General features: G+C 38.9%; 1 protein-coding gene across 8 annotated transcripts in view; it reads right to left on the bottom strand.

Moving 5' to 3' along the window:
* RBMS3 (RNA binding motif single stranded interacting protein 3) overlaps positions 1-20,983 on the bottom strand; it is a 716,964-nt gene that overhangs the window by 547,314 nt on the left and 148,667 nt on the right. For 6 of the 8 annotated variants that reach the window (XM_030764120.2, XM_089918953.1, XM_030764121.2 and 3 more), the window contains exon 2: positions 9,041-9,198. In XM_030764120.2, the coding sequence (XP_030619980.1) occupies positions 9,041-9,198 (158 nt within the window). The remainder of the gene's footprint in view (positions 1-9,040; positions 9,199-20,983) is intronic. The other 2 variants (XM_030764126.2, XM_089918952.1) reach the window with 1 other exon arrangement.

The raw sequence follows: 20,983 nt of genomic DNA, 5'->3' as shown, positions 1-20,983 counted from the left end.
TCAGAGAGAAAGAGAACGCTGAAGATGGGAAAAGTCTAGGAATAATCCTTTTTGGACAATGACTTTGATAGCTCTTGGGATACAAATTTGGAATTGTACAAGGAATAATGAGATATGGATCTAGGACTAAAATAAAGTATACCTCCATGGGCTGGACATATAAATTTAATAATCATCAGAATAGCTGACATTTAAGTAGAGGAGAACAGAGAGTTTTTGGAGTGAGAAGAGAGGAGGTCTAAACTTTTAAAACACCAAAATATTCAAGAGGCAGATAGTGGAGAAGCTGGAAGACAAAATCCTAGGAGGAGACCCAGGAAGGAGGAGTATGCCAGCCAAGGAGAAAGTAAGTTTCTAGAATAAAGGTGAAGTCAACAGGATCAAGTAACAGAGAGATCAAATAAAATAAGTACTAAAAACAGTCAGCTGTATTTAGCAATTAGAAGATCATTGAGCAAATTGAAAACCAAGATGCCATCTGAACTTGCCAGATTCCTGCCCTTGAATTCCAAGTCCCTCAAATTTTCAAGCACTATCAAAATATCTGTCTGGAATTCCACCTCTCCCAGACCTCTAAGACTTGATTTGGCACCTCCAACATTTTTGTGCTGCCACCAACATAGTAACCTAAATTAACTGGTGCTTTCAATGGTTTAATCATTGTTTTTTCTCTTCTCTATCTGCAGAACAAATAAGAAGAAAGTATTTTCAGCTATCTGCAATTTAAATAAATATATTTTCAAATAAATCTCAAAAATTCAGCAGAATCTTCTTCATCCAAAGTAATTAAAACAATAATGAATGGATAGTCAATGAATCAGTGGGACAATAATTTCCAGGATGCCCCCAAAATGCTGGAAAATGCTGATTTCTTTTTAAGATTCAGTAGACTTACGTTTAGCAGACTATGGGGCAGCAAGAAAAAGTAAATATATATAGAAGTTTAATAACACGAGTCAAAAATAGGAAGAATTTATTGCTTATCAATTAAGTGCAAACATTATTAAAAACTGAAATGTTGAAGAAATGCATGACTTATGAAAATTATGTGAAGGAGAGTATATTCTTTAAAGCACTTTTAGGTACCTATTCCAGACCTTGATTTTTCATGTGCCTAATTTAAAATTCCCATTTTGTCATCAAAATCCAACTCATCCTCCAATTACCTTAATAGAATTTTTATATAAGTTTATTTATATTTTATTTATTTATTTTTGCCTGCATCGGGTCTTCGTTGCTATGCATGGGCTTTCTCTAGTTGCTGCAAGCAGGGGCTACTCTTTGTTGCAGCACATGTGCTTCTCATCACAGTGACTTCTCTCATTGCAGAGCATGGGCTCTAGGCATGCGGGCTTCTGTAGTTGTGGCACACGGGCTCAGTAGTTGTGGCTTGTGGGCTCTAGAGTGCAGGCTCAGTAGTTGTGGCGCACAGCCTTAGTTGCTCCGCGGCATGTGGGATCTTCCTCAACCAGGGATCAAACCCGTGTCCCCTGCATTGGCAGGCGGATTCTTAACCACTGCACCACGAGGGAAGTCCCTAGAATTTATTTTTAAGTCTCTTGGTTAACTGAAAGTAAATTGGTAGGTCCTATGAAATTTCTAGATTCTCCAAAAGTCAGAGTAAGGAAGTTAAAACAGAGGATTCACTTATGTTTTGTGGTTAGTGTGGCATTATTTACTCCAATGATTCTCAAGCTTTGCTACATATAGAATTTCCTAAGCAGGCTTTTAAAAATCTTAGTGTCTAAGCTGACCCCATACTAGATAAATCAGAATCCCTGGGGGATGAGACCCAGCATCAGTATTTTTTAAACCTCTTCAAGGATTCTCCTGGATTTGAGAACTGAGGACTTATGCTACCCTTCTCATTAAATGAATGTTTTAGTGGTTATAAATAAGGGCTTTGAAGTCAGAGCTGGATTTGGAATCCTGGTGGTTGTATAGACTTGGACAAACCCCTTAATATGCTTGAGACTCAGTTTACTCAACTATAACTCAGTAATTTTTGTTCCCACTCTGTAGGGTTGTTTTGAGCATTAAATAAGGTAATATAAAAACTCAGCAGAGCACATGGTATATAATGCACAATAAATGTTAATAATCTATATAAAATAACTGTGTTATTAAGGATAATTATTTATGAATTACAAACCAAATACTCTGTGTGGTTTCTAATACATACTTCACAAATATAACTGTACTTAAACCTGAATTATTATATGTAACAATGTATGACATCTATGCTGACTCACTGAATTCAGGCCACCAATTTGGGCCTTAGAAGCACTCTCTCATTTGAATGACACAAAGGCAGAGTTCAAAGAGCCTCAACTTCACCTCCTCCTCATACCTGCCACCACACGGATACAGGACACCTCCAAAGCAGCTGCATCATTTGAGCCTGACTTGCAGGTGAAAGCCACTCATAAATTTCCTCAGGTTTTATTAGAGAGAATTTTTAAATCTTCATTGACATGGGAAGAAAGAACTCAAAAAAAAATTCCAGTCACATTTTTTTCTTATTTACTCAGTTCTTCTGGAGTGTGTGACGACTTGTTTTCCTTTAGTTGTATCTGAACAGTTGGACATATTACTGTGACAAGGTTACTTTTTAAATTGATAAAAGGTTTGATTGTGTCAGTGCATTTGTCAAAACTGTCTGACACCATGTATAATGGACTCTGCACTCAGAGCCCGGATGGCACTTGAGGCTCCTCTTACTATTCTGCGTTCAGCCCACACCTAACCAGACATCCAGCAGGGTTGGGTCAAAGTCGGGGAGATGAGCGTGGGTACAAACACTCCTTCTTTGTTCCCCTGGCTTTTCACTGTGGGAGCTTCTCCTCTCTCGTTAAATGTTAAAGTGACATTTACAGCTTCCTTTTAAAGGGAGCGATGCTAGGATGTCAGAGCCTGAGCGAGGAAAACATTTACCCAGAAAAATGAAGGCTGGGGCAGCTGACTTCCTGGTCTTCAGGTGATGATTGGAAGTATGTGTGCACCTACCCTAGAGTTCCCCTGTTTTTCCTTTATTCTGCTTAAAGTGGCCTTGTCAGCAGCGCATTCACTTTATAACAGAACAATTCATTCTGTACCTGCATGGTGCTGGCCTTAATTCCAGATTAATCACTTGGAAGTGAGGGCAATCTGGCCGGGGCTTTCTGAAAGCATTATATTAATTAAAATTTATAAGTTATGAGAACGGTTAGATAAAAGGTAGATTGTAGAAAACATAAACACATTAATGATTTTACTTTCCATTAAAAATTCTGTCCATTATGTTAAATACGTGCCTTTACTTTTCAAGACTAATCTCAATGTGTTTCAAGGGGATGTTTAGAATCACATAATAGAGGTTATCAATTTCTCTGAGGTAGGAAACAGAGCTGAATATGTGAAAAATCATTACACCACCAAAATGTTATTTGGTCCAAAGAAGTTGCAATGCTCTCTCTCTCTCTCTTTATTAAGCCAAATTTATCTTCCCTCACTTCCCTTTCCCCCTTTTGAGATATGCATAAATGGTGCATAACTCAAGTATTCCACCCAGAGTCTCCAACTGATAACCCATTTAACGAATATAATTGAATAATCAATTGGATTTTCAGTTTTCACTATATTAGCCTTGCATGTTTTAAATACTGCAGCCACTAAATATTTAATAGTATATTGATGACCCATTCATGACAGGGTAAGAAAAAGAAATTAAAAATCAACTAATTTGGGTCCTCTTTTGTGCTACTTTGTTGTTTCTTTTGGAGTTTGTTTGGTTAATTGTCTCTAACATCTTTGTTTTTTAATAGAAAAACAAATGCATATGAAAAAAGACATCTTTCACCACACATAATTGTTCCTCCACCACAAATATTAATTCTCACACCCTCTTCTCTGACCATTAGTTATTCTGCTTCCAGCTCGCTCTTCAACTCTCCTGCTCTGTTCCTTGATCTCGTAAGGTCTTTTCTACTTGGCAGTCGGAATTATCTTTTTGAAACAAAAATCTGACTCTGTCACCTTCCCGTTTGTTACAATTCAATGATTTCCTTCATTGAAACAAAGCTCCTAAGTGACATACAAAGGGATCACCATACCCCTTCCATGTTTCCAGGTCATGTTGCCCCAGGCTCCACCCCCTCTCTCTGCTATAACAACTTGACCCTTGCTCAGCCTCTTGTCTTTGCCATGTTCCCTCCAGCCATTGGTTCTGCACACATGGAGTTCCTTCTGCCTAGAATGCTCTTCCCTTCCTTCCTCATTTAGTTAAACCTATTCCTACTCTTTCTGATCTTAGCTCAGAGATTCCTTTGCCCATTGCCTTAACAAGGTCTCATCCCATGTTACAAATCCTCTTATTTCCATGCTCCTTTCTTTTTTTCGCATTTGTAGTTGCAATTTTATATCAAATCACACGATCATTTCATTGATTTCCATTTTCCCTATCAAAATATAATCTCTGCTAAAGCAAGACCTTTATCTAAATGTACTCACCACTGAATCTTTAGCACACTATCTGGCATGCAATAGGTGCTCTGTGAAAATTTCTTGATTGAGAACACAATGAAATTCCTTGAAACTTTTCAAGGTAAAAACGTTACAAGGTCTTGTTTGCAGGGCAGAAATAGAGACACAGATGTAGGGAACAAATGTAAGGGCACCAAGGGGGGAAAGTGGCGGGGGGAGGTGGTGGTGGTGGGATGAGTTGGGAGATTGGGATTGATATATATACACTAATGTGTATAAAATGGATAACTAATGAGAACCTGCTGTATAAAAAAATAAGTAAAATTAAATGTTTTTAGAAAAGACATTACAAGGTCTTTAACACTAGTATTTCTTACAAGACACAAAATGCCATGTATTCATCCAAAACATAGGTATAACTAGCGAGATTTTCCATAGAGTAAAATGATTCTTCATGTCTATTCTTTAGTCTTGCCTTCTTTCCTTGACTTTACTTGTGATCCAACCATAGGAGCTTTGATGATAAATGTGAATGGAATCTCTTAATCAGCATTTGCTTTCAGATAATACATTGAGAAATAATGCAATTTCTTTCCTTTAATATCATTTTCTTACTGTTCATTAGTATTCATATGGATATTGTATTCTAATGCCAGATAATTTGCTATGTCTCTGCCTTTTTAATATATCTCTGTTTTCTATTATTTTATTACTATGGATATTAGAAAATATTGTACTTCTTATAATATAAGGGAATAGTAACTCTGAAAGTTCTTATAATTTCATAGGAATAACCATGGAAAATTGATCCTGATGGCAAGATAATTGAAACCTACAAATATTATCTGTTTTGTAGGTAACATTATTTTAAAGTGTTGGATGAGTCATAGGAATGCAAGATGATTTGAATCTTCAGAAGAATGCTAATTTAAAAGAGCAAGGAGCCCTCTAAGACATCACCACTACAAGAGAGGAAACCAGGATTTTATAAAGGACTTACAATGGTCCCTAACAAAGGCGTCCCCAGCTCTCAGGTCATATTCATGCAGCAGAATCAGCTCAGGCAGTGGCCCTGCCAACACTGTAAAAGGGGATTGGTGAAAGGTGACCAGAGTAGGTTTTTCTGCTAACTAGTGAGGGCCTCAATGAACTATCAGACTTTTAAAGTAAAAAATATTTAAAAGATTATCATGTATAAACAAATTATTTTATACATGGGGAAAACCAAAATTAAGAGGGGACAAGTCACTTGTCTAGGGCCACATACCCAGTTGATGGCACAGCCAGGAGTGAAACCCCAAACTCTCAGCGCATGGCTATTTCCTCTACATTATGCTGCCCGGTCACATTAGTTCTTTCAGTCTCCCGGAAAGCAAATCTCAGCAATAAACCTCAGGTCCAGACCACTTCAATAACTGAAGAACCCACAAACATTTTTACAATAACAATAACATGGGCCAGGTCTTATTAGCCAGCAAAAATTAATATGAACAAGTAACCACTACCCTCTGTGCCCTTGGCATTCTTTAAATTTCTCAAATAAACAGAAGAAACACAAACAAAACATTTTTTTCCCTCAAACATAATGTTCTTGTGCCACTAGATCTCTTTCCTGAGTTAAAAATGCCAATGCAGACTTTAGGTAACCCTTTCCATTTATAAATTTCTGGCAATATCTTTGCAGAAATGGACACTGATACAGAAATTCATAGTATAATGCTACATCAGTGGTATGTTCATAAACCAGCTCTCAAAAAACAAAACTACATAGAATTTTAAAAGCCCTCATTTATAGGTCTTGCTGATTCCTGTGATATAAATACTCCCACCATGGCTGATTTCAAGATACTGAGTATGTAACAAATCACTCAAGAATTCCTGAATATTTAACCATTGGCTCTGGTGCCTCAGTCAGAGGCAGCTGCAGTACACCACTGGTACTACAGGAAACCTAGAAATAATCAAACCCAGCCCACTCTTTTATACGAGGAGACGGAGGCTCAAAGACAGTAAATGATTTGCCACAAGATCACACGGTGGCCAAGCAGGTTATAATACACCACCTCAAATACCTTCACATATTTAGTGAGACTTTCTGCGTTAGAAAGAGTCAGTGGACTTTATATTAATGTAGAGATATGTGGATGAAAAAGGTCAACTGCTACATCAGTAAACAAAGGAGGTTGCGGACACCAAGCCATCAGCCACTGAAGCCACCCTGTGCATCTTGAGGAGATTCAGGATGAAGAAAAGCAGGATACTGGCCCTAGATAGTTAAGGTACATCTCCAAGGGATGATTTCAATGAGTCCAGACTCTTGAATCTGCCCATACACAGAAAAACACTAAATTCGTTAACTTGAGATGTCTGGTTTTCCTTAATTAACAGTAATCTTTTGATGTTCTGACTACCTGGTCTTTGTTGCAAAAACTCCTGTATCTCCTGGTTCCTCCTTTACCTCTTCAGAGCTGTCCCTCAGAGCTGTCTGAGAAGCTGCCTCCCAGACTTAAGCCCTCAGCAAGTCTGCCCAATAAAACATAATTCTCAACTTTTAAGTTGTGCCTTTTTTTTTTTTAAAGAAGTATTTCTCAAAAAACCAGCAGCATCATGACAACACCAGGGAACCTGCTGAAATTTACATTCTCTGGCTCCAGCCCAGACCTAGTGAAATCACAATCTCAGGGGCCCAGAAATCTGTGTTTCAACAAGCTCAACAAGTGGGAAAGAATCTTCCCTTAAAACCCACCAATATTTTTTATGAATAAGATTCACACACAAAGATAATGGCTGGCCTTCTTTTTCACATCAGTATTCATTACAGGAGATTATTCATCTGAAGCTTCTAATATAAAGTCCGTCATCTTTCACATTTTCAAAGCCCTTATTTATCAAAATAGTTTAGAATTTTCTAACACTAGCAAAAAAATTTAAAAATGTTGAGTGATTTACCTTCCGGTTCTCAACCTCAACATTTTATAGACCAAAACCTAACATATTTGTATATCTTATCCCTAGCACCTTTCTTTCTTTGTTTTAACTGCTTTCAAATAAATATTTCTTTTTCAATGTTCTGTCTTACCTCTTTCACAAATCAAGGCAGTTGACAGAGCAGGGTGCCCCTACCCTAGTCTACATACTGCCTTGTCAACTGATTATATAGTTATGTATTTGTGTTTTGTTTAATCTGCCACTTCCTGTTGTTTTGATATTTGTTCCCAATCTTCAAAACCAGAACAAAGGCAAATAAATACTATCTGCCTTGTTTTCCTCTTCCAAAATTTTAGAGGTTGGAAAATTTACAAAATAAATATCCTCTCAACCTTCTTATAAAAGCATTGCAAAACAGCAAAAGAAAAACTGAGTAATAGTTTCCCCCAACTTAAAAATACCCAGCTAACGCACAGTCAAGTGACAAATAGCTGCACTGATATTACTTTGAAAATAATCAGACAGGGGCTTCCCTGGTGGCACAGTGGTTGAGAGTCCGCCTGCCAATGCAGGGGACACGGGTTCGTGCCCCGGTCCGGGAAAATCCCACATGCCGTGGAGGGGCTAGGCCCGTGAGCCATGGCCGCTGAGCCTGCGTGTCCGGAGCCTGTGCTCCACAACGGGAGAGGCCACAACAGTGAGAGGCCCGCGTATCAAAAAAAAAGAAAATAATCAGACAGCAATCTAAAAATCCAGGCCTATGTTTCTTAATTTGTTATCCACTATTCATTTAATTTGGAGGGTAAACTTAAATATGTTTAACTGATTTGCACAGAAATAAGAGAGCTAATAACATAAATGTTGGTAGATAGTAGATGAAAGAAAACATTTTGGAAGGGCATTTAGTCACTACCATATTTCCTGGGAAATATAAAACTAGGTGACTGCGGTTCTTGGCTTTGGTGGGAAGAGCTTCACTGGACTTGGAAATAGATGTTTTCAAGGAAACAAAAGGATTAGCCTTCTAATTTTCCAATTACCTGGTCCCAGCTGAACTTACATTTACCAAGCAAGAACTGACAAGAAGAGCTTTGCAACACAGCAGGTAACCATTCTGAAATCTACCACTTCTGAGTTCTTGCGATCCCCATCACTAATACCTCTCCAAAAAAAAGAGCACAGTTTCTTTCATGAGATTCATCATTGATTCCACCAACCACAGGTGTGAGAACCTACCAGCCACAAGGTGTGGGAACCCACCAACCACAAGGTGTGAGAACCCACCAACCACAAGGTGTGAGAACCCACCAACCACAAGGTGTGAGAACCCACCAACCACAAGGTATGAGAACCCACCAACCACAAGGTGTGAGGACCCAACTCCATGATTGCTCCTCATCTTCTTGGTCAATACATGCACATCAGCCAGCAACCCTATGTCTCTCTGTTCAAGAACCTTCTCTTTCACAGCAAAAGGCAAACAAACTCCATTCCCAAAATAAGCTGGACTCAGATCTTAAATTTAAGCCCCGTTTCTACAGCAAGAGTCCTCCTCACTGGGTACATTGGGTGCAAAACCCAACCCCACATGGACGAGCCCATGTGGGCAAGGATGAGGTTGGAAATGGCGCAGAGGGCGGGGGGCACTTACGGTTGGCACAGCTTGATTAGGTCCTGGTCAGTGGTGCCTGGCGGGAGGCCTCGAATGTACAGGTTGGTTTTACTCAACTGTTCCCCGCTGCTGTTGCTGCTGCTGTTTGTGCTGGGGCTGGGAGGAGCCATGGGGTGGGGAGCTGGTGCATAGGACTGCTGGAAACAGAAAAGGCTGTTACTGGAAAAACAAAGCCAGCAACCTACTCCCGGGCCAGCAGAGCAACTCGAAAGCAATGCAAGCTTCTCAGCCTCTCCAATCCACGCATGCACACTCGTGTTCATGTCCCTACTCTGGGGTACTTCTGAGAACATCACTTGCTCTCCCCCCATCTGGCCCTGCATTTGGATCAGCCTAGCACAGTTCTCTCCTGGGTGCACCGAAGCTCTGGCCCAGCTCACCTGTGACAGCCAAGCATCTTTGCCTTGCCTCTACTCCGTCTTCCCTCCTTTTCTCCAAAGAAACTTCCTCATATTGCTTTCCTCACCATTACTCTCCAGTGTGATCACTCTATAAATAGCAATGCTATGAATGAACCAATGAGTGAATGACTCCATCTCATCTCGTTCTCCCATTCCCAAATCTGCTCCTTCATGGCGAATGCCCTTTATTTGCAAACCGAGCTACTATTCTCTCCTCTTCGAATCACTCTGATTGAAAGTCTCAGCTGAGGCACTACTGATATACCAAGCACGATAATTCTTTGCCGCCGGGACTGTTTTGTTCATTGTAGGCTGGTGGCAGCACCCTTGGCCTATACCCACCAGATTCTAGTAGCACCCGCCCCCCAGTTGTGGGACCAAAAATGTGTCCACACACTGCCAAGTGTCCCCTAGGGTGGGGAACTCTCTCCCAGTAAAGAACCATTGGTCTAACCTGTCACACTGTGTTATTACAAAATGTAAATGATAAGATGACCCCCAGTGACGTGGAGTATGCAATGTGAGGATCTTTATAATTATACATGCCAGAATTAGGAGGTATATTACACTTTATCCTTTATTTCCTTTTCATACAGGCATATCTTCAAAAGTTCTAAAATTACACTGACTGTCTGGGCTTGAGTCCGTGATGTGTTTATTATTGGCTGTGTGATCTTTGGGGTGCCTGAACCTCTCTGAGATGCAGCATTCTCATTAATATGAGGAGGATAAAATTAGTACTCCCCTACATCATAGGGTCTTTACAAAAACTCAATGAGTTAACGCAAACAAAATGGTTCCTGGACATAGTAAGTGCACAATAAGAGTTAGCAATAACAAAAACACGAGAAATAATGATGATAATGGGAATTCCCTGGTGGTCCAGTGGTTAAGACTCCACATTTCCACTGCAGGGGGCGTGGGTTCAATCCCTGGTTGGGGAACTAGGATCCTGCATACCATGTGGCACGACCAAGAAATAATAATAATGATGATAATATTTGTGATTCATATCTGTCTGGCAAGTGATATTAGTCTTTAAATCTATCCCAGGTTTTCTCAACTATAATCTAGAATGTTACGTAAATACACAGTGAATGCATCAATCATGATTCCAGGGGGCACACTTTGGCCGAGTTCTAACCTGAAGATTCATTAGCTGTTTTATCAGGGGTAGGAGGTGAGTACTTATCCAATAGCAAGTGGATGCCTCGTAAATACTCAAGCTACATCCCACACAATAAAAACTGAGTGATCACAGCAGTTAGCTCATAAAGACAGGAGGCTGTGTCCAGTTTTGCTTCTTGCTACAATAATCCATTTTATACCATCCAGGATTTCAGATTTGCCCCAGTCCATATTCCCAATTGGCTATAATACAAGGCCCCTTGGATGCAACATGTGAAAATGTAACTCATTCCCTCTGGTCTTTTCTCTCCCACTCCCCACACAGCCACCCACCCATCACAAAGACCCATTGCTTTCCATCTTGCTATCATTCTTGCAGCCTCCATGCTAGAAACCTTGGTGTTAGCTGCATTCAACCACTTATTCAGTATTACTTAATCTATGACCAACATTTTTAACGTACAATTTGAAAATGAATTACACGGGAGAATACCTTCCATTCTCAATACTTGAATAAAATAACGGGTATTCATTGCCTTTTGGAATGTCATATCTGCATAAAGCTGAATAAAGTTTCTTGGCTGAGATTTAAAAAGTATTCTTTCTTGACCTACGAATTCTACTTCGCTCCTCCAATGCCCCAGAACACTTAAGCTCTACCTCTTTACAGGTCCTGCACTTAGTAGGTGTTCAATACGGCCTTGCCGAAGCGGTGTCCTGGTCTGTGTATCTCACAACAGAACAGATGGGATTTATCTTTGACTTCCCTCCTGTGCGTTATTCTTTTAAATTTCCCAGGGCTTTTTTCAAGCTGTTTCTTACCACTTTCACCTCCCCTCTCTCCAAATTCTTTGAATTCCATTCTGTACTCAGGCTTCTTTTAAAATGAGGCTTTGTTTAAAGCAGTTTTTCCCACTGCATAGCCTTTAAAACCACCAGGGAGCCAGAAAAATGCATCTTGCTTTATGTGTCACAGATCAGATGGACCAGTTCAGACCGAATGAGCCCTTGACTGATCAAATAAGAAAACACCAACTACAGGATGATCAATCTGTGTTGACTTAATTCTTTTCTTGCCCCAGGGGTCTTTGCAAGCATTTCCATAACCGGACACCATTTAGTAAATTGCATGGTGCCTAAAACAATAAATGTGCCCTCCAAAGGGCCCAGTGGGAAAAATTAAAACAAAACGGTCAGAGCGAATGGAAGCTAGGATGAGTATGGGAAACTTGTATGCATGGAAATGAGGTATATAATTTAAAAATAGTAGTGGAAGCACCAGATTCTTGTAGAGAAGGATGTATTTCAAAAGCCCTTTGAAAAATACATACAGTGAAAAGTGGTTTTCTATGCCCTATTCTTGTTTGTGAGTTCTAGAAATTCTACTGAAAGATGTAGACTTTCTCAGTCTTATTGAACCAATCACTTCACAGGTTTTAAGAGTCAGTGCCAACACTCTTGCTAATCCTTAATATTTTCATTTATCTGTTGATGATACACTGAACAATTCAGGTAGCATTCTACATTGTAAATCATTCTTTTGTTTTAAGAATTAGAAATTCCTTCCTTTCTACTCATTTTCAAAATACACATTCTTTAATCAACAAAACGTTGGCAGAAGGTTCCTAGAATGTCTGACAAATGCATAGGCTTGAATTAATACGTGAAAAGCAAAAGCAGTTTTGCATACTCTGGCTGCCAAAGACAAATGACTGAACTATGGCATCTCTAAAAAAAAAAAAGGAGTGACGATAACCTTTAGGGGTCAGTGGGTCACAGCAGCCACTTTCCTGATTAAAAGTGGCTCTGATTCCTTTCTCAATTCTTTGTTTTTAGATGGATTTGCGATTTTATCATTGATTAACGTTTTAATCATTTTGAGGTACTAAGAAAGACATTTTAAAATGTTAGTTAAAACTATTATTTCCCTCAGATAACATTGGCTTTGCCATATTGATCAAAGTCACACTTTATAAATCCTATTTAGGAAAGGTGAGGACTTAAGAGTCTGGGGATACAGAACATTGTAATGCTGAACTGTACCAGGGCAGGGCATTGCCATGAATTTGCAGTGTCAGCTTGTTAAAACCAGTAGGAACAGCAGACTTTCAGAAGAGGGTCTTCAGATGGTACTGGATTGAGGAGGGGGATAGAGGGCTTGTCTTGAAGCTGCATATGCTTGGCAAGTATGCAGATTTTTCTTAGGTGTTTATTCATGGTGGCAATGCTGGGAGGGTCTGTTAGGGATTCTTACATGGGGGCTAAAGCCCTCTTAGCCAGCCACATGTCGAGGCTGCTAAAATCAGCCAATCCGTACCAGCGTCCTCTTTAGGAAATTAAATAAAATGACTTAGCATCCATTTTGGAAGATGCTATATTTAAAATAACTATTCAAATAATTAGAGGTAACATTTGCCATCTGCTTGCTAAGCATGTTATATGTTATCTTCACAACAGCCCGATGAGGCAAATCGTTTTCTTCTGGGTTTACAAATGAGAAAACTGAGGCACAGAAAGGGCAAATGACTTTCTCAAGGTCATGCAGCTGGAGCTCCAGTTTGAACCTAGGGAATCTGACCCCAGAAGCCACACAGCCCCACACAACACTTAATACATAACCTCTCCTCTTCATGATATGGGCACCAATGAACACAAAAGGCTTCCTTGCAATGAACTCTGCAGGATGACACCCTTCCGGGAGCTCTGGCCCATCCATGTATAAAGGGGGAGGAAAAGAATGAAGATGATAAACAGCATACAGTCACAAGGAAGGTTAACAAGCCCTTTCCCTCTATCAGAATTTAAATGAAGTCCATCTTAAATTTAATTTCAAAGGGGAAGTCACCATCAGAAGCGAGTGTGTTATGAGTTTTTCAAATAATGTCAAACAAGGGGGTTCATTTGTCAAGATTCATGGTTTGTTATTTAATAACAGAAAAATGGAGTGGCGTGAAGATCGTCCTAAGCAGCTGATTCGTTTAGTGTGCTTTGTTAATATGCCTCATTTTTCAAGTTTGAAAAGTGAATCAACCAGGTCCTCCTACATTCTTGGAAAATGTGTGGTTTGGAGGGCGGCCCATTTGTGTTTTTAACCCTTAGGTACTTTGGAGATAAACTGGAGAGGGATGTGAGTTGTGTTTTTGTTTGTTTGTTTTCCTGTTTATTTTTTAAACAGAAAGCATTTGGTACATCAAATAAATGTTCACACATCAATAAAATAAAACATTAAAAATCGTCTTTTATACAATGTCAGGCTACCTTGGATGAACACCTGTCTGAAGGCCGTGTTGTTATGCACAGACATTAACCAGGTCCTTTTAAACCAGGGACCCCCTCCTTGGCCCTGCTGACATTTTGGACAGGATAGTTCTTTGTTGTGGAGGGCTGTCTTGTGTAGGATACTTAACAGTACCCCTGTCTTCTACCACTAGATGCCAGTTGTGCTACGCTCCCCTCAAGCTCGTGACAACCCAAAATGTCCCAGATATTGTCAAATGGGCCCTGGGGTTATGACATCGTCCCTGGTTGGGAGCCACTGCTTTATAGAGATCCATGCCCTCTCCTTGAAAGGCCAATACAGTCCCCATTGTGGAATAATGACAATAACTCAACGGCCTAAAACTATTCATTGAAACACCCCTCACCTAACCAAAATTCAACTTCTTACCCCAGTACCTTCACCCTTTGTAAATAACCCTCTGCCACATTTCCTTTGCAGCAGACTAGGTCTGAAACATACTTCTCCCTGTGATTGAAAACATAACTCTTTTACAAAGAGAATTTTAAATATTTTCTGCATGCAATTCCTCTTGTCTGGGAATCACAAGGCCTTGATGCCAAACTGCAGTCAATTTTCTTCCCAGCGTCTGGTTGCTGGCAGGATCCTGAAGCAGTTGGTCTGGTGGTTTTGGGTAGCTTTGGGCTCCATCATGCAGCAGTCTGCTCTGCTGATGGTCTCCCCAATTTGTTTTTATTCATCTCCAGTGCAAGAGAATTTGTACTCTTTTATCCACTCAAGGGTAAAGCCCTGGATAAAGTCTCCCGTGAGACTGACATGGCAACTCTTTTACTCTCCAAAAATGAATACAGACCACATTCCTGTCTTGCATCATACATTATTTAGCCTGCACGTACGCATGCAATCCTTTGCTCGGTGGATGCTGCTGTGGATGTGACAGGAATCATGGCAATCACTGTAGTGTCTGTAATAGCCTCAAATGAGGGTGAAGAAGAATATTGTCCATGCAAGCAGTAAGAAATGCGGCTAAATTAATATCTAAGGTAAGCCATGTGACTGTAGCCAGAGTTTCATGAACCACATACAGGATGGCTTTGCAATTTTATGCTAGGCAATTGCCTCTCCATTCTGGAGACTATGACTGTAGAAAACAATTGTTTCAGTTATACCTTTTATAACAGAGTTTGGCAAAAACCTGCCCCACTTCACTTTGCCTATCTGGAGCTCAGATATGGAAATGAGTACTAAAGGACAAAATTCCCCACAAAAGGCATTCATTTGCACATTCTGGCCACTGGCCTAGTAATAGCTGCCGTCAACAATGGTAACAGGATGCGTAAGAGCTCCAGATTGCCCGCTCAGAATCCACACCACCACTAACTAGTCATGAGTAAAAGACGGATTATGATGATCTTACCTCAGAGGTCAGTTGTGAGGCCTTACTTTATAAATTGCACATAAAATATTTAACACAGTGCCTGGCACAGAGTCAACACTGAACAAATTATTTTTTGTTCTTAACATTTGCATCATCATCATGAGGCAGATCCTTAAAATGAACACGGATTTCTCAGTCCCAGTTGGAGTAATTTACCTTTAAGCGGGAGCTACAAGAGTCAATCTTTTTTTTTAGGTATGGCAGCCACTATTCTTGAGATGAAACTATGTCATTAGAACTGGGGTTTGCCGTTTTTATCAAGAACCAAAAAGCACTAAGCACTGATGAAACAATCACTGTGGATGGAATAGATGATGAATTTCAAGGTATTTACACATCACTACTACTACTGAGGTTTGATTAAAATTCTGTTAGGATGAGATTCACTTTTGCACTAAATATTAGTATTTGAAAACCCCAGCAGTTGCATCATCACACATTGTTCTGTGCTATTTACAAATAGGCTTAATCTGAAGTCACTGAACTCCATTCAGAGGTTTCAATATTAAATGACATTTTAAAATTCATGGTACTTGGAAACACAAGTAAAATAGTTATTGTTCATTTCAAGCAGCTATAACCCAGTTTCATTAATAAATTTACAAGCTTGAGAGGAGTGACTACTATAAATGGTGGAATGAATTTTTATAAAGATTGCTCAATTCTCCAAGTGTCAATGACATCTGGTCTCTGCCCCAACCCTTCTTTTAATGTGGCCAACTCTTGATCTTTTTAAGGAAAAATAAACAAAATTCAGACAGACTTTGAAATTTGAGGTGCTTACTTAGTTTAAAAAGTCAAGTCTACACTTTGAAAATAACCTAAACAGCTCATGATTCCTATATTGATAATGATTGGTTCCTCCTGCAAAAATTGAGCCATGACTGGTTCCCCAGGTGGAGATTACAAAGTCCACTACAGTATAACGATAATTGTTAGAACTCCCCAGAAATCCTGAGAGCAACTAATCCCTGTATGGTACCTCTGTTCTGTCTAGGGAATACTTCAGAGATAAACTCAAATGTCTGCTTTCATGATGGGCTAGGATCACTGGGAGAAGAGTGAAAATCCAAAACAGGTCCCCATCAGCTATTGATGGAGACCTCCAGGAGAGCCAGTGGTCAGCACCTTGATTCAGAATGCCATCAGAGTAAGGGAGGGACCTGGGGAGAGTCAAACAATTACAGTTGAGTCACAGTCTTGTACCTTATATGTTTACTTAAATTTTTAGTTTAGTTCTCCCCCCATAATCTCTAATTTTGAAGGTTTTCCTCATTTGTTTTTCCAATATTCTATGTTTCACAGTTTAATACACTGTTTCCCTAAAATCACAATTAGCAATATTGCCAACAATTAACTCTCTAGCTTTCTAATATATGCCCAAATAGAATAGAGACCAATAGACGTAGCTTAAAGAACACCCACCGTAAGTTATGTCAACCTGGTACTTTATTGCAACTCAGTAAACACTTTCAAAGTTTTCAGTCATGAAAACAGATAGAATGAGGCAGCTAATCAGTGATAAAAAGAAAGCAGTTTGTTTCAAACTTTGATTTCGTGTAACAAAAATTGCTATCGATAACAGAAGGCCAATCAGAACATCAAATAATGTAAGGCTTTTTTGACACACCAAATCATTTTGTCCAATTAAATCAGAATTTAGTTTTTCTGAAAGTAGATATATGATGACTTGGGAGCAATGTAATAACAGCATAAATACCACATAAAATAACATCTACTTTCCTTGTCCAAGCTCCCATCCCACCTTTATAATGTCCCTCCAGCCCACACCTTTATAGTCACATGTGCATGCATCTTTTTCCCTCCACTTGGAATAAGTGGGCTGCATGCCTATGTCTTCCTCCAGGGTGACTCTAAAAATGTACCTTACAACACCTTTGGGATACTTTTGAGAACAAAAGAGTAGATATTAATAATTAAACCAGGACACAAGGTATAAATTGAAACCGTCCAAAGCAAATTGGAATATATAGCCACCCTATAATTACTTTCTCTATATGTCCATCTCACATATTCCTCCAGTAAACCTAAAATTCTATCCCACGTCATGGACTTTTTTGTTTATTACTTTAGACCTATTTCACTTCTATCTCTTTTTCAGTTTCTACATTCTTAAAATCTACAGAAGGTCACAAAATAATGAAAAAGAATAGCACAGGCTAATGTTTGTTGAGCATATATTTTATGCCAGGCACAGTTCAAAGAGCTTTATACTCACTGCTTTATTTCATGATATCAGAACTTTTAGAAGTAGGTCCTATTATTATGCCCATCTTGGAGCTGGGAATACTGAGGCTTGGACAGGTTACAGGGTTTTCCAAGGCTGTTTAGCTACCCTGCAGCACGTCCAGGACCTGAAGCTGGGCGGTCTTCATTCCAGTTAATCCCAGATTTAACCTTAGATATGTGCAGTCCAAGACAGTAGCCACTAGTCACATGTAGCTATTTAAATGTAAAGATAATTAATTCAAATAAAGTGAAAGAAAGAATTCAATCCCTCAGTCATACTAGCCACATTTCCAGTGTTCAAGACCACTGGCTACTAAGTGCTATGTCGAACAGGCGGGCACAGAACATGGTGATCTTGGCAGGAAGTTCTACTGCACGTGCTGATGGAGATCATTCTGGCAATTCCAAGGCCCTGCCTCCCACAATATAGCACCTCAACGCACTGAGCAGAATAATTGTCGCAATGTCTTTGCTGCTCCTCATACATTTTTAAATGCAGTTGATCTCCTTTCAATAGAGACCACATTTCAGTTTTTTCTCCCTCCTGAGTGGGTCTAGATTTTGGTGTCTAAAATCTCTCTCTCAACTGATACTTCCCCTGACCCAGAGTAGTCATCATTAAAAGAGATTTACAGGAAGTCAAATATAATCTGTGGGAAGGACAAGATGTATTTTATCTGTGTTTAACTAATAATCAAAGTTTCATCTGTATTGCAAAAATTGCTAAATACCAAGAAAAGAAAGCAACTGAGGTAAACTACTGGTACAGAATAAATGTCTCTGTTTTTGGCAGATGAGCTTTATGTCTGAGAAGGAAGCTTTGCATTTTCAATACGACATCATCTACTTCACCTGCACATCCCCCAAAAAGAACACCCCGACCCCATGTTGTCTGCTATTCTACCAACCTTATTTCTCTTTAAACTAGACCAAGGTGAAAAACGAGAATGCTTTCATATAGTGAACTTCCGGGGCAATTCAGCAAATTCATAAAAAATAACCCATATTCCATGACATAAAATAATTGTGTTATTTTATTAGCCAGTTCATTCATATTTTATTGTTGCAGCAAAGTTAAATGGGAACAGAATCAACACTTTGAAAGTCCTAAATCTAAGAAATTTAGACTATAAAACACAATAATTTCCTCAAGAAGACAAAGAGCACAGATCAATTAATTGTGACAGCAATTAATACCTACAAAGTAATTGCTTCATTATAAAAACTGGAAGGAACACTTGTGGATAATTTTCTATGAATGTATTTTCAACATTTATGGTATTTTGGGCCGAGATGGTAACTATAAGAATAGATTAATGCTCAAGTTCAAGAAAAAGAAAAAGATCTGATAATAAAATGAATATTACACATTTATATTGTTATCAAATTTATGATAATTTAAAAATAAGAAACATATGAGATATTTACACATTCAAACTTCTATTTCTCATGATCATAAACCTCTATAAGCGTTCCTTTTCCCAGTATATTTTCAGTCAATCCACCTTGTGCTTTAGAGAGTTTCCGAAACCAAATCCAATTTTTGATGCATGTTCTTTTTTGTATGATTATTGGAGATTTATTTTGCACAGGGATATCCTCCATAATCAACAGAATGAACTATCCCCAATAATAAGACAGTCCTGCTTTTCCTTCTCCAAATTACTCTTGTCCTTTTAAAATAAGTGATTAAGGCTTCAGAGACTGGCAACAAAAGGGTATTTGCCCTTAATTGGGAGACTCTCCAAAGACTCAAGATGAAGAAGGAAGTGTTATTGTCACTGTACAGCCACTAAGACCCTGGATCCTGAAGCCACACCACCCAGGTTTCAATCCTGCTGTACCACTCATTGTCTGTATGACCTTGGGCAAATTACCTAACTGCTTTTGCCTCAGCTTCCTCATCTGAAAATGGGATAATAACTACCTTAGAAGATTGTAAACATTTCAAATGAGTAATTATGTGGAAAGTACTGAGAATAAAACCTGGAACACAGTAAGCCTTCTATAGGGGATAGCTACCATTATTACATCAATCTTAAAGCATTTTTACAATATTCATTGTTATTATAAACAATCATGATCTGTTGAGTAAGACGTGTACTGGTTGGTCTCTTGAATGGTCTAGTGAACTTGGGTTTGCCTGGTTTAAAATCTTCCAATGCAAAGTAAACAATCCACTGATGCTTGCCAAACTGAAATTCTCTCCATTAGAAACCAAGAAATGTCATTCTTCAATGAGAAATTAGGTTCAGTTAGTACTATTTCAGCTACTGATACTAATTGCCTTCAGATAAACTGATGACAAGACCCTCAAAAGAATTTTTAAGATAAACATAAACTTTCACAAGGGAAGTCATTTTCAGAATATACAAATTTTGAGAAAATATCTACAAATTGTGAAAGTGCTCATTAAAATAAGATCTATCTTATCTCCTGTGGAAAAACGCTTATGGGTTAAATAACACACTAACTACTAAATGTCTACCCTCTCACAAGGAATTTTATATACACAAAATAAACTGTACCAATTTCATAGCTTCCAACTCTAAATATAATTAGGTTTTTTAAAATTGTTGCCCTACAAGAAGACTTTGTGGGTAAACAATTGCTTAAACTGCTTTTTTCTGTTTAATTATCTCCTTCATTTCTAACAAGTATGATATGTGCCCTAGGATTGTACACAAATGGGATAGTCATACATATTTACGTTCCGAAGTACTTACTACACATCTCCAATATTCCAGAGAATGATTTTATTTTGTTTTGTTTTCTTTGGTTTGGAGAATCCTATGTGTTACTTGGCAAACAGAGATACGAGCCTTTTCTAAAGGATAATCACTAAAAGACATTTTGAAGAGTGACCATTGCTTTGCTTCTCCAAAAGAAGCCACAGTTCTTGCTCTATTCCGTAGAAGGCAAATTGGCCAGAGTGAGGATCAAAACAGAAAACTAACTCAGAATTAGTACTATGCTGGTATTCCAGGTCTCTAAGGAAAAAAACAAAAACAAAACCGAAAAAGCCCTGATGTATATATAGGTTTGCTGATTTTTGTCATATACGCAATTTTATTTGGCTGATTTTAACCTACTAACCGTTCAACAATTGGCTGACAAAATTTCTGAAAACTTAGCCATCAGCTTTCATAAATGGTACCAGCCAACGCCAGGGCCCCACTGCATCACAAACAGATGTGACCACAGATGAAATGCCCAACATCCTAGAAGACATAAACAAAGGAAAGGGTTTATATGCATACAAAGAAGGAGCTAGAATATCCTGGGAAGACAGAATAACAATTTCTTGGTGGTTTTGTCTCAGCTTCTAGGACTAGAGGGCACCCTGAGAGGGTGCGAGGGCAGAATGTGCAGACAGATTTAGTGAATCTCCATGATCTAATGATGTAACAGTGCAGGAAACATAAGAATCCCTTGAAGAATGATGGACTCAAAGAAAACCTGCCTCT

Source organism: Delphinapterus leucas, chromosome 10 (assembly GCF_059928025.1).
Source record: "Delphinapterus leucas isolate spDelLeu-1000000601 "Yukka" chromosome 10, BTC_Dleu_Yukka2, whole genome shotgun sequence".
NCBI classification, from domain to species: Eukaryota; Metazoa; Chordata; class Mammalia; order Artiodactyla; family Monodontidae; genus Delphinapterus; species Delphinapterus leucas.
Note: the sequence above shows the minus strand (reverse complement) of the source record. Positions and strands in the feature narration are given on the sequence as shown.